Here is a 13,154-nt window from a genome sequence, read left to right on the forward strand (position 1 = left end):
TTATTTTGGGCATCTCGTGTGAGATTGTTCCTGTGACATTTATAACAAGGTGTAATCCTATTGCAACAGAAATACTCTGGTATTTTTATTGATTGATTCACTGGATATAAATGTTGTTCAGTAGACCAGCATTTATTGCACATTCCCATTTGCCAAGAAGGCTGTTAAGAGTTAAAATTGATATGGGTCCGGAGTCACAGATGGCAGATTTCCAAGTAGGTATGGTTGATATCCTTCCCTAAATAACATTAGTGAACCAAATGAGCGTTCATGACAATTGACAGTGGCTACCTGGTCACCATCAGGCTGTTCATTCCAATTTTCTATTCAAATTTCACCATCTGTCATAGTGGAATTCAAACTCATGTGTCTAGAATATTAACTTGGGTTTCTGGATTACCAGGTTAGTGACGTTCACACTTTGCTATCACTTTCCCTTTTTTAACTTGAGCTAGAGAACAGAATCTTCCAGGACTTTCCCACAAATGAAAGTAATGTAGTCTTCCAGGAAATGTCATTGGCGGAACTCAATCCCATGGAAACCCACCAAGTTTGAATTCTGAGATTGCAAGTCCATTTCAAACTCATCCACTTGAAAGTGAGAATTGAAATTGATCTGTGTCACCTGAAGAGGATGCAAGAATAGAAATTTCCAGAATTTCTAGATATTCTTCTCAAAATACCTGATGTAAACCAGGGACATAATGTCCCATTCAACTCAGCCATGCCTGCAGACCAAGCCATATCATAATTTTTGATTATTTTGAAAAGAAAGAAAATACGGGATATTTGTCTCACGACTCTTCATGAAGGACACAGAGTATATCACCAGATTATTTATAAAGTAGAGTATTTGGCATAGATAGCGTAAAGTAACCACATGTGTGGAGGTGATGACCTAGTGGCAGTACTGCTTGTCCACCTACCCAGGTAATGCTCTGGGGACCCAGGTTTGAATCCTGCTATGGCAGAAAAAGGAATTTGAATTCAATAAAAATCAGAAATTAAGAGTCTAATAATATGCATGAAACTGAAGCAGATGAGTGGGAAAATTCCATTTAGTTTACAAAAGTCCTCAAGGGCAGGAAACTGTGGTCTTTATTTCTTCTGGCCTACATGTGACTCTTGACCCACAATACTGTAAGTGACTCTTAACTGTCCTCTGGGCAATAAGTGATGACTTAGCCAGCAACACCCACATCCCATCAATTAATAAAGGACAATACATACTCCTTTCTACTTAGAGGTCATCCACCCCCCATCTAATTAGGAGGATAACACTTGAGAATACCTCTTCTCCCTGCTCAAACACTTGCTCATTGTCCTCCAGAATAAATGAACCTCAAGTCAAACTTGCACTCATTTTTGCATTGTTATTCTTCAATCATGTCCTTCTTTTATGTGTTTCTTCATCTAATATTTGGCACCATCCTCTAACCTGCTCCCTAATCAAATTGCAGGGACACCCAAATTCTGCTTGAGATGCTGTTGGCATCCCTGAATGAGTAACATGAACACTTTCACAGGGTATAATTAATAATCACATCATTGTTAACCTAATGATTTGTCCAAAATACATATTATGCAAAAATGCTTATTATCTGCTATGAAATTCACAAATTTTCTAGCTTTCCAATGAGGCTTCAACCTTACATTTAATATTGTTTGTGAATCTAATGTCCAGAAAATACTCGAGCCTCCTCTTTTCTATAGCCAATATTGCACCTCATAATTGTATTTTTCATTTTATTAAACCCAAGTGCGAGTTCAGATATTAAACTCTGTTCCTGGTGGGGACTATTTGACACTAAATCAGCCCTGAAAAACTCCCACATCCACAGGAAGAGCACATCACTCTACGAAAGGCCGTCTTTGCTCCTTCACAATCTACAGATCCAGAAAATAGCACCTTCTTATTGTTCTAAAACAAAACAGTGCTCCAGGCTAACTTAGTACTTATGGTTTATATTTAAAAATTTAATCAAGAAACATATCTCAATAAAACATATAATCAAGAAAGAACCCACTCTACTCACTACTGTAGACTTCCAGCAAGGTAACACATAAAAACTGTGCACTTATCTGTACCTGTGCTGCGAGCTCTCCCACACAGGTTCCTCCAAAGTCAGCTGTGAATTTCACTGTTCGTTAATTTTTCCAATGGCCAGATATACATGAACTCAAACAGCAAAGGCAAGAACTGTACAGATTCACTGTTGTGTCAGTCAGCAGTGTAGGTTTCTTTCTCTCTCTCCCTCACTGACCATGTGGTCACTGACTTTTGTCTGACTTCTTCCTTTTAAAAGTGCCGTTGTTGTGATCTTCTTCCCCCAAAATTCCAAAACAATGCAACAGCATATAAAACAATAATTACTGCTTCTGGAATTTGAGGAAATCACGTCCAACACCTAAAATAACTCAAAAAAAGGAGCAGCTCTTTCAACCACAATCTTTTCCCACCCTCCATCTTGGATTGTTTTATTGAGATCTGTCTCTTGATTAAACATCTTTCATTCCATTTTTGTTACAAATAGAATAACTCAGAAAATATTTAATTCTTTTCTGATTAGAACCAGATTTGGAAAACTGTATCTAAATGTTGCTTCTATATAATAGAGCAGCTTCTATCGGTTAATAAAAAATCCCTTATTTAGAATCCCCTAATTATTTTTCTGCAAGCTTAACATTTTACTGTTGTACAATACAAGATGGTCATGAATCATTCTCTATGTTATAGCATTTTGAAATTAATGGCGTTGACTCTGTTGTACTCTTCCTCACTACTCACAACAGCACAGTATAATTATGCTGCAATGATCAGTTCACAAAATCGCACATGTAAGCTTATATTCCATATAACCAGCAACAGGCATGCATCAAAGATGGTCTAAAAGTCAGATTGTCACATTTCATACATTTGTTAAAATTAACAAAACATTAACTCATTATATCACAAACATCTTTTTGAAAAATGACTCAAATCGTTCTCTCAGGATCATTTAAAAATTAAACACTTCATTTACTTCCTCCCAAACTGAAGTTCTTTTGGAACCCATCCTCCCTCCCATATGAATATTTCGACAGTATGAAAGATGAAGCTTTAAATAAATGGCTCCTTTCAACCCCAATGTGCAACAAAATTATATAACTATTAGGAGCCTTGAATTTAAGAAGCAAATTCATAAAAAAGCAACTTACTGATCAAAGAAACAAAACTGTAATGTTTAAGAAATTCCAAAGATAAGAAGTGGTTCTGAAACAAGGAACTTACCAGTCCTGTAGATGTTGCTAGAGATAACTCCTTAGAAATGAAGAAAATCTTAACTAGTTAATCCTTGCCATATGTTCAATGTTTTATTACAATTTTATACTCAAAATAAACATGTACTTTAAAAGAGAAAGGAATTGAAAGAACACAAAGGATTTCAATTGGAAAAGTATTATGAATTTTAAGTACTTAACTCTGGAGATGATGTATTTTCCCTCTATGGTCTGATAGAGGTTTCTAAAGTTCTGAAGAGTTTTTATAGTCGAGAGTGTGGTGCTGGAAAAACACTGCAGATCAGATGGCATCTGAGGAGCAGGAGAATTGATGTTTTGGGCATAAGCCCTTCATCAGGAATTTCGGGCTTATGCCTGAAACGTCAATTCTCCTGCTCCTTGGATGTTGCATGACCTGCTGTGCTTTTCCAGCACCACACTCTCAATTCTGATCTCCAGCATCTGCAGTCCTCACTTTCTCCTCCCTGAAGTGTCTTTTTAGTCTATTCCTTGGTGAGGTATTGGAGATAAGTGATATTCAACATAAGATTGCCAGCAAGAGTGTGGTAAGAATTTGGAAGAAATTTCTTAATTACAGGCAGAGTTGAGAAGGGCATAATTATGCCTTTTCAGGGAGAAACACGATCAAATATTAGAATCAGAGAAATCATGGGGTTGATGGTGAGAGGTCAGAGCAGTAGTAGCTATTTTGGGCATATTCACACTAAATACAGACATAATGGGCCACATATCTTCCTTCTGCACTGCAATCCTCTATGCTTTTATTGGATGAGTACTTAATATTCATAGTGTTAACATTTCTTTTTATTTAACATTCAATTCAGTAAATATTTCATTTTGGCACAATGCAGCTTCAGATTTTCTTGCAAATAATTTGTCTGTGTGTATAAAGCAGAAACTAAGTGCATGCAATGTTCTCATTTGTGTCAAATTACCAACCACTGTTTCCAGAATTGATTTCATACAATTTCCATGTCAAACATTTTTATTTTGACACAAAATGTGACAACATAGATATAATCATTGCCAGTTTCCAACTTCAGCCACTATTACTTTAATGTGTGAGGCTACTTTATAGTTTCTACCATAATTAATAACATGGAACATATCTTATAACTTGAACCAATTTTATCAAAAAGAAGCATAATAAAAAGTATGTGTCCACAGGTATTCCCAAATAACTAATAGAGTCTGTGACAACAAAGATCATTGACATTTGGAGGTGTGTGGGAGATGAAACCCCTGCTGTGCCCCATGCCATTCGGAGCTACACACTGAAGTTGCAGCAAGTAATTTGGTAGAGTTTCCAGAGGCTCTACACTGCTGTATGCAGAATTTATCCAGGCCATGAGCGGGTTCACATTTCAGACATAAATTTATGGCTTCTTCTATAAAGATGTTGTCAACCCTGATCCAGCAGATCATTGAACGCTTGTGAGAGGTGCAGACATACTTTCATACCTTGACCTTGCCTCTGAACTCAACAAAGGAAAATCAGATGGGGAAGAGGCATCTGTATTCTCCTCCAGTTCTACTGGGGTGGTAAGGCTGTGCCTTGCAAGGGAGCAGAAGTGGCTGGCTTCCATATCTGGGGAGACGAGCACTTCAGTATTACAGTGTCAGAGAGGTTTCTCTTGTATAGAAGATTCTCAGTACGTCATAACTCTCTAGGCTCTTTAGCAACCAGATGATAGCCAACAAGCTTATCCCAGGTCATGGGTCAGTTTGATCCATTTCTGCTGCATATGCATTGAGACCTCTTTGAGGAAACGGTCACAAATTTGTTCAGAAAAGTATACTCGTGTACCTAGAATTCATAGTTGTTCAGTCTTGGCAAAGGTCTAGAACTGACAGTATAGTCTAGATAAAATTTTGTCATTGTTGCTGATGTAGATCATTTATGTTTTACTATCTGCTCAGATGTCACCTCTACAATACTGTTCCCTCAATGGGCTGCTGGCATTGGATAAGCTATTTTCTCAAGCGTAAAGAGAAAAAAAAACTGCAGATGCTTTGGAAAGCAAATCTTAGCAGGACTTATACATTTAATGGTAAGGTCCAAGGGAGAGTTGCTGAACAAAAGGACCTTGGAGTGCAGGTTCATAGCTCCTTGAAAGTGGAGTCGCAGGTAGATACGATAGTGAAGAAGGCGTTCCTTTATTGGTCAGAGTATTGAGTACAGGAGTTGGGAGGTCATGTTGCGGCTGTACAGGACATTGGTCAGGCCATTGTTGGAATATTGTGTGCAATTCAGGTCTCCTTCCTTTCGGAAAGATGTTGTGAAACTTGAAAAAGATTTACAAGAATGTTGCCAGGGTTGGAGGATCTGAGCTACAAGGAGAGGCTGAACAGGCTGGGGCTGTTTTCCCTGGAGCGTCAGAGGCTGAGGGGTGACGTTATAGAGGTTTACAAAATTATGAGGGACATGGATAGGATAAATAGACAAAGTCTTTTCCCTAGGGTGGGGGAGTCCAGAACTAGAGGGCATAGGTTTAGTGTGAGAGGGGAAAGATATAAAAGAGACCTAAGGGGCAACTTTTTCACGCAGAGGGTGGTACGTGTATGGAATGAACTGCCAGAGGATGTGGTGGAGTCTGGTACAATTGCAACATTTAAGAGGCATTTATATGAATTATATATATGAATAGGAAGGGTTTGGAGGGATATGGGCTGGGTGCTGGCAGGTGGGACTAGATTGAGTTGGAATATCTGGTCGGCATGGACGGTTGGACCGAAGGGTCTGTTTCCATGCTGTACATCTCTATGACTTTATGACTCAATGCTGAAATCCAAAATAGACAGGCAGGAGGCTGAAAGAACACAATAGCAAGATGTGGAGAAGTCGATGTTTCGGGTGTAACCTTTCTTGGGGTTACACCTGAAATGGCGACTTCTCCACCTCCTGATGCTGCCTGGCTCACTGTGCTGTTCCAGCTTTCTGCCTGTCTATTTTCTCAAGTGTGCCAATGAACATGGATGGTTGGGAAAGAGAGGGAGAGTGCAAAGGACAGAGAGTAGTTTTCAATTGTCAATAAAGGAATTTCAACTAACAAACAGCCAGAGAAATTTGTACGCACTGAGGTAATAAAATCTCTGTAAATGAATGCTAAATCTCTTGAGCATCCAGGCTACATGTGTTCAAGTACCACTACACAGCGGAAGAATGTAGTTGGTGATATTCTAGATAGCACAGTGCCAATTGTTAAATTTAAATCCATGAATAAGATCTGAAATGGATATACTTGATAGAGTTTTTTGAAGAAGTAACAAAGAGGATTGATAAGGGCAGAGTGGTAGATGTGATCTATATGGATTTCAGTAAAAAAAGGTTCTCCATGGAAGACTGGTTAGCAAGGTTAGATCTGTGAAATACAGGGAGAACGAGCCATTTTGATACAGAACTGGCTCAAAGGTAGAAGACAGAGAGTGGTGGTGGAGGGTTGTTTTTCAGACTGGAGGCCTGTGACCTGTGGAGTGCCACAAGGATCTGTGCTGGGTCCACTAATTTTCATCATTTATATAAATGTTTTGGATGTGAGCATAAGAGGTATAGTTAGTAAGTTTGCAGAAGACACCAAAATTGGAGGTGTAGTGGACAGTGAAGAACATTACGTCAGATTGCAATGGGATCTTGATGAGATGGGCCAATGGGCTGAGAAGTGGCAGATGGAGTTTTACTTTAGATAAATGTGAGGTGCTGCATTTTGGGAAAGCAAATCTTAGCAGGACTCATACACTTAATAGTAAGGTCCTAGGGAGTATTGCTGAACAAAGAGACTTGGAGTGCAGGTTCATAGCTCCTTGAAGGTGGAGTCACAGGAAGATAGGATAGTGAAAAAGACATTTTGTATGCTTTCCTTAATTGGTCAGAGTATTGAGTAGAGGAGTTGGGAGGTCATGTTGCGGCTGTATAGGACATTGGTTAGGCCACTTTTGGAATATTGCATGCAAATCTGGTCTCCACCTTTTAAGAAGGATGTTGTGAAACTTGAAAGGGTTCAGAAAAGATTTACAAGAACGTTGCCAGGATTAGAGGATTTGAGCTATAGGGAGAGGCTGAATAGGCTCGAGCTGTTTTCACTGGAGCATCAGAGGCTGAGGGGTGATCTTATACAGGTTTATAAAATCATGAGGAGCATGGATAGGATAAATAGAGAAAGTCTCTTCTCTGGGGTGGAAAAGTCCAGAACTAGAGGGCATAGCTTTAGGGTGAGAGGAGAAAGATATAAAATAGACCTAAGGAACAACTTTTTCACACAGAAGGTGGTATGTGTATGGAATGAGCTACCAGAGGAAGTGGTGGAGGCTAGTATGATTGCAACATTTAAAAGGCATCTGGTTGGGTATATGATTAGGAAGGGTTTAGAGGGATATGGGCCAGGTGCTGGCAAGTGGGACAAGATTGGGTTGGGATATTTGGTCAGCATGGACAAGTTGGACCGAAGCATCCGTTTTCGTGCTGTACATCTCAATGACTCTCTGACTCTACTAACAATTGCTGATTAAATTTGTTCAGTTCTGCCCAGATGAGATTTCAATCAGCAGCTGTGAGTTCACCAGTTTGTAAAAAGTGCATTTAGGATTTCTTGTGTGTATATCTATATATCAGCTCTTCTGAAAAAAAGTGTTTATTGCCATGTTTTGTCCATTGTTTCGTGGTAAATTAAATACTATGGCATTGAATAGATTAATGCTTTCCTTGTATGTTGGGATATTAATTTAATAGAGGCTCAATTATTATTAAGATATTGATGGATTCCTCTCTTTCTTTATGAAAGTCTAAATACTTCTTATATGAAGACAAAAATCAAAGGGAAATGTTCCTATTTGTTTGCATATTCTAATAAACATCTTAGTGAAAATGAAGACACGTAAATGCTGAATACCGAAAAATAGCTTCCATAAATTAAGTAGCTGTCCAAAAAGAAAATTGTTTGAATCTCAGGCCCTTATTTTTAATACAGGGGTGTCATCATCCTATCCCATCTGCTGTCCCCATCCTGCACATTTTCCTCATGAGATGAGCTGCAACATTCATATTACGTTCCTGATGCAAGATCCCTCCCTCTGTGCAGTGCAAGGTTTACAAATCATAACTAAACAGACCGACATTACTTCACCACTACATCTCTGCAGCTGGCTAAGGAATAAATATCCAGATTGCTGACATGCAGAGAAATACCAGAGAGAAGGCATCTGCTCAGCCCTAGACAAGAGAGGACACTACAATGTCAGCAGTTTGTCACTCAGTTGATGTGCACAAGAGAAGCTGGCAGTTATTTTAGGGCAACTTGAAAGTACCTTTCTGATACCCATTGGAAACTGAACAGCTTCAGACATTAGAGTCAACTGCCTCCACGGATAGTTGCTGGCTGCCTCAGACAGTCAGGTCCAGCAGCCTCATGTGTATCACCTTTACTGTACGGGAGTCTATAACCTTCTCTGCATCCCAGCAAACTGCCTCCAAACCACACAATTGAGTTTCACAGCTTCCTTCCCATCACAGTGCACCCTAATAAACTATCCCCACTCCTGATTTTTTTTAAACAAATGGACAGCCCTGAATGATGAGCAACCAGACTCTGGAATGACTTCCATACAGCACCCCAGCCATCTTTACTCCAGGAGTGAATACACTGCGCCTCTGGAGCCAGACTGTAGAGGCACATACCTCCCAGCTGTGACTGCCCCAAGCTGTCGACTGATCATGTCCGCGCCCCTTGATGAATATTGGAATCTGCTTTTGACTTCCTCTGCTGGGACCCCTGAATGGATGAGTGTGACCCTTGACTAAGGACTACTTCCTTTAGTCTCTGTGATATGGCTGTTTGATTGAAGTATTGGCGCATACATGACTGGTACATGAGCAGGAGAGAGATTGATATCACATGGTGCCATTTAGCAACATGTCCAGGCCCTTGATGGACCATTGATACCAACCATGACAAGCTGGCTTCGTGTCTGCACCAAAAAACAAGGCAGGGCAGCAATACTGTTAGCCTTTAAGGTCTGGCTGAGGAGGCAAAGTACAAAAGGGCAAAATAAGGCAGGGAGATGCACTGTGATCCAGTACATAAAATGGTTCCGAGTCCCAGTTGCAAAGTATCTTTGCAATAGCACTACAATGAGAGGTGCTGACATGCTCGACTGTGCAGCATTGAAGTGGAGAACCATTCTGTCAATGATTTGGAGGTGTGCTAGGAGAATGCACTGAGGCTGGTATGTGTTGAATGCCAAGGTCTGAAGCCATGGGTTGCATGCAGTCACTACTGTAGTGCTAGAGAAGCACAGCAGATCAGGCAGTATCCAAGGAGGAGGGGAATCAACATTTCGGGCAAAAGCCCTTCATCAGGAATGAGGCCTCATTTCTGATTATGGGTTTTTGCCCGAAACATTGATTCTCCTGCTCTTCGGATGCTGCCTGACCTGTGTGCTTTTCCAGCACCACACTCCTGACTCTGATCTGCAGTCCTCACTTTCTCCTGCATGCAGTCACTGCCCATGTGATATGATCTAATTCCATAATTGGACAATGTGGGCTGCATAATACAGAGAGGGTGAAAGAATTTGTCAACAATCTAGGATTGTCAGTCAGGTTTGCAGTATTGCACACTTGTGTGTACTGGGAGCGACATATACAAATAGACAGGGCCCTGTTCTTTGCAGATAGAAAGAACACAAAAAGAACAGGCAGCAAAGTAGCTCAATGGTTGGTACTGCTGCATCACAGCACTAGGGACCCGGGCTCGATTCCAGCCTTAGGCGACTGTCTGAGTTGAGTTTGCATGATCTCCCCATGTCTGCATGGGTTTCCTCTGGGTGCTCTGGTTTTCTCCCACAGTGCAAAGATGTGCATGTTAGGTGGATTGGCAATGCTAAATTGCCCCATTGTGTCCAGGGATGTGCTGGCTAGATGGATTAGCCATGGGAAATGTGGGGTCATAGGGATAGGACAGGGGGCTATGTGTGGGTGGGTCAGTGCAGACTCAATGGGTTGAATGGCCTCTCTCTGCACTGTTGTGAGTCTATGTATCAACTCAACAAAATAGGTGACAGCCTGTCTCTGTTTTATTTCTCGAGGTTGTGCCTTGACCAATCAGAGTCATAAACAGGGGAGATTTAGTGTAATTGGTCAAGTATGCCATTAAAAAAATGAAACAAAGCTTGGAAGTTAACTGTCAATCATCATTAGTGATTGCATTCTCCTTTGAAAAATTATTCATCAGATTCTACTTGCCATCCAATCAGTACTTCCCTAGTGTCTGGTATAAGTGCTATTATTTCTTTACTTTAGTATTTCTTGCAAATTGTCCTGATGAGTGCAGAACAAAAATGTTTTAACAAACGATTTTTTTAGCAATCCAGTGGAAGGGATGCTATAGTCTATGTCATATATATGTCATGTGCTTCCACACAACAACATGATCACAATTGTATGTTCTCCCTACATTTATCAAGAAATCACTTATTTCTGAACTGAAAGATGAGTGCTTTTCTACTGTAAGCTCACTGTAAGATCCCTTCAGTTCCCTATTGCAGAGATGAATATTATTGCAACTCAGGAAGCAAAAAAGGAACTTCAGTGTTTTTTTGACCTTGACATTACTGAGGAAGTTGGGGATAAGCCTACTCTTTTGGTGTCAGCCATACAAGTCTTCAAGAAATCTAAGAGAACCAGATTAGAATCTGTGTTGATATGTGGTCATGAAATCAAGCATTAAAATGAGATGGACACAAGATACGGATAGTCAGACATTGCAGAGAGTGTGAATGGTGTGAATACTTTGCTAAACTTGACTTTAATGCGGCTAACATCAAATTGAGCTTCCAAAAAAAATCAAGATATTTTACACAGTATCCTCCACATTGACACTGGACCTTTTTTGATTCAAGAGACTCGATTTTGATGTTAATTCAGCAGCTGAGGCATTCAGCACATGTTTCAGTCTGTAACTCAAGAACTTGAAGACACACTGAACATTGACATTTTCATCTTCAGTCATACATGCACGCCTACAATTTTTTAGAGAATGTCATTTCACCTTGAAGACAGTTAACTGCTTGTTCAATTAAAACAGTATGTTGCAAGTGAGTCATATGTTCAGTGGCAAAGGTATAACACCTTATCAATGTATGCAGGCAATTTGGAATCTGCTCAGACTCACATGTACAATAGACACTTTTTCCCTAATTTTGTGACACAACTTGGTTCTTACACAATTTGATGACGGAGTCCACAAGGTAGAAGAATTCTCTTCCAAAGAAAGTGATGGATGTCAAAACATGAAATGCTTTCAAGAGAGACTTCGATATAGGTTAATGGGATCAAAGACTATAGGGAGAAAGTGGGAAAAGGACACTGAGTGAGATGATCAGCATTGATCATGTGAAATAGCAGAGCAGACTCAACAAGCCAAATGGCCTACTCCTAATCCAATTTCTATGTTTCTATTAAGGTTATGGAATCTTGAAAGTGGAAAGATGTGATCAAGACAGTGTCTTCAAATTAAATAATGCATATACTGTAAGTCGTTTAACATGAGCTTATTTCTATAACCACATCTCATGGGACATCTCATGTTATACAACAATTGTATTGTCATTCCACATTCATTGAAGGAGAGTTGTCGATGCAGCACATGAAGGTCTCGGGGGACTGTCAAAAACCAAATAGCTCTTAGAGACAAGATATGGTTCCAATGAATCGACAGTATGGTAGAGCAGAAAATCAATCAGTGTTTGCCACATCAAGCAATGACAACATCAAATCTTCGTGATCCTCTCAAGATGTTGGAAATATGTTTAGCTACACTCAACTTTGCATATCCTATGTGCTTGTTTTCATCAACCATGACATAGAGCCAATCAACATATATGCAAATGCAATTGAGAATAGAAGAATTGAATGAAGACATGACATTTAAAATGAGATTGTAAAGCTGGGAAATAAAGTACTTGTGAAATGTGGTGGTTGCATTGGGAAACAAGCAACTTTCTGACATCTAGCCATTTGTGGCGAACAGCACGAAATATCAATGATCAATGTTCAACATTGTTTGCAAATCATCATGTGAAAACTGTCATTCTTCAAAGCGTTGAATACACCATTTGTGCACAAGGAATCAGACTCCAACATCAACATATAAGATGGAGATATGAGTCAGATCACATTAAACTCGTAGGAATGCTGGTCCTTCATCATGATGTTTCTACCTCAGCCAATTAAATCAAAGGGGAATAGTTGCCACACATTGTGGGCTTTTGGCTCTCATTTAAACCTGAGAGCAGGATCCAGAGGAATGAACAAGAGTCCCTGAGAGCATTAATTAAGCCCCATCAGAAATACAAATTTCAAGGAAGTTGTTGTATGTTTCCTATTCTGATAGCACAACACCCATTGAAAGGAAAAAAATACTTTTCCATGCAATGTTAAACTTTGTTGGAAAATATTCATATTAGGATTATATGTTACAATGCTAAATACACCAGAAGCAAATACATTTCACCTCTATTTCTGCGTAGACTAAAAGAGTATGGATTTTTCAGCTGTAATTCAGTCGGTAGCACTCTCACCTCAGAAAATGGAATGTTATGCTGGAGGAGTGGTTCATGTTTGGTGATGAAAAGTTGTTGGCAAGGTCATCTCTATATGACTGGCTCTTTCACAGCCATTTAGTGACAGTCTAGTGGCTTCAGATGAACATCAAACCCCATGTCTCAGCTTTGAGAGCTGCTGGCCACGTTGGCCAATCGATAACTGGCAATTCGCCATCTCAGCAGTTTCACCAATGACATTTCATCCATCATAAGGTCTGAAGTGAGGATGTTCATTTATGACTGCATGATGCAGAGCACAATCTGCATCTCCTCAG

The 13,154-nt window shown here is 39.8% G+C and overlaps 1 protein-coding gene across 31 annotated transcripts in view; it reads right to left on the minus strand.

The window, feature by feature from the left end:
- nrxn1a (neurexin 1a) overlaps positions 1-13,154 on the minus strand; it is a 1,876,207-nt gene that overhangs the window by 1,388,204 nt on the left and 474,849 nt on the right. For 20 of the 31 annotated variants that reach the window (XM_087991361.1, XM_087991355.1, XM_087991356.1 and 17 more), the window contains one exon: positions 3,272-3,301. The exons of the other annotated variants lie outside the window; for them this stretch is intronic. In XM_087991361.1, coding sequence (XP_087847487.1) covers positions 3,272-3,301 — 30 coding nt within the window. The remainder of the gene's footprint in view (positions 1-3,271; positions 3,302-13,154) is intronic. 31 annotated transcript variants of the gene reach the window in all.

This window comes from Chiloscyllium plagiosum, unplaced genomic scaffold, assembly GCF_037043375.1.
Source record: "Chiloscyllium plagiosum isolate Xiang-an unplaced genomic scaffold, Cpla_swu_hap1 HiC_scaffold_10, whole genome shotgun sequence".
Taxonomy (NCBI): domain Eukaryota; kingdom Metazoa; phylum Chordata; class Chondrichthyes; order Orectolobiformes; family Hemiscylliidae; genus Chiloscyllium; species Chiloscyllium plagiosum.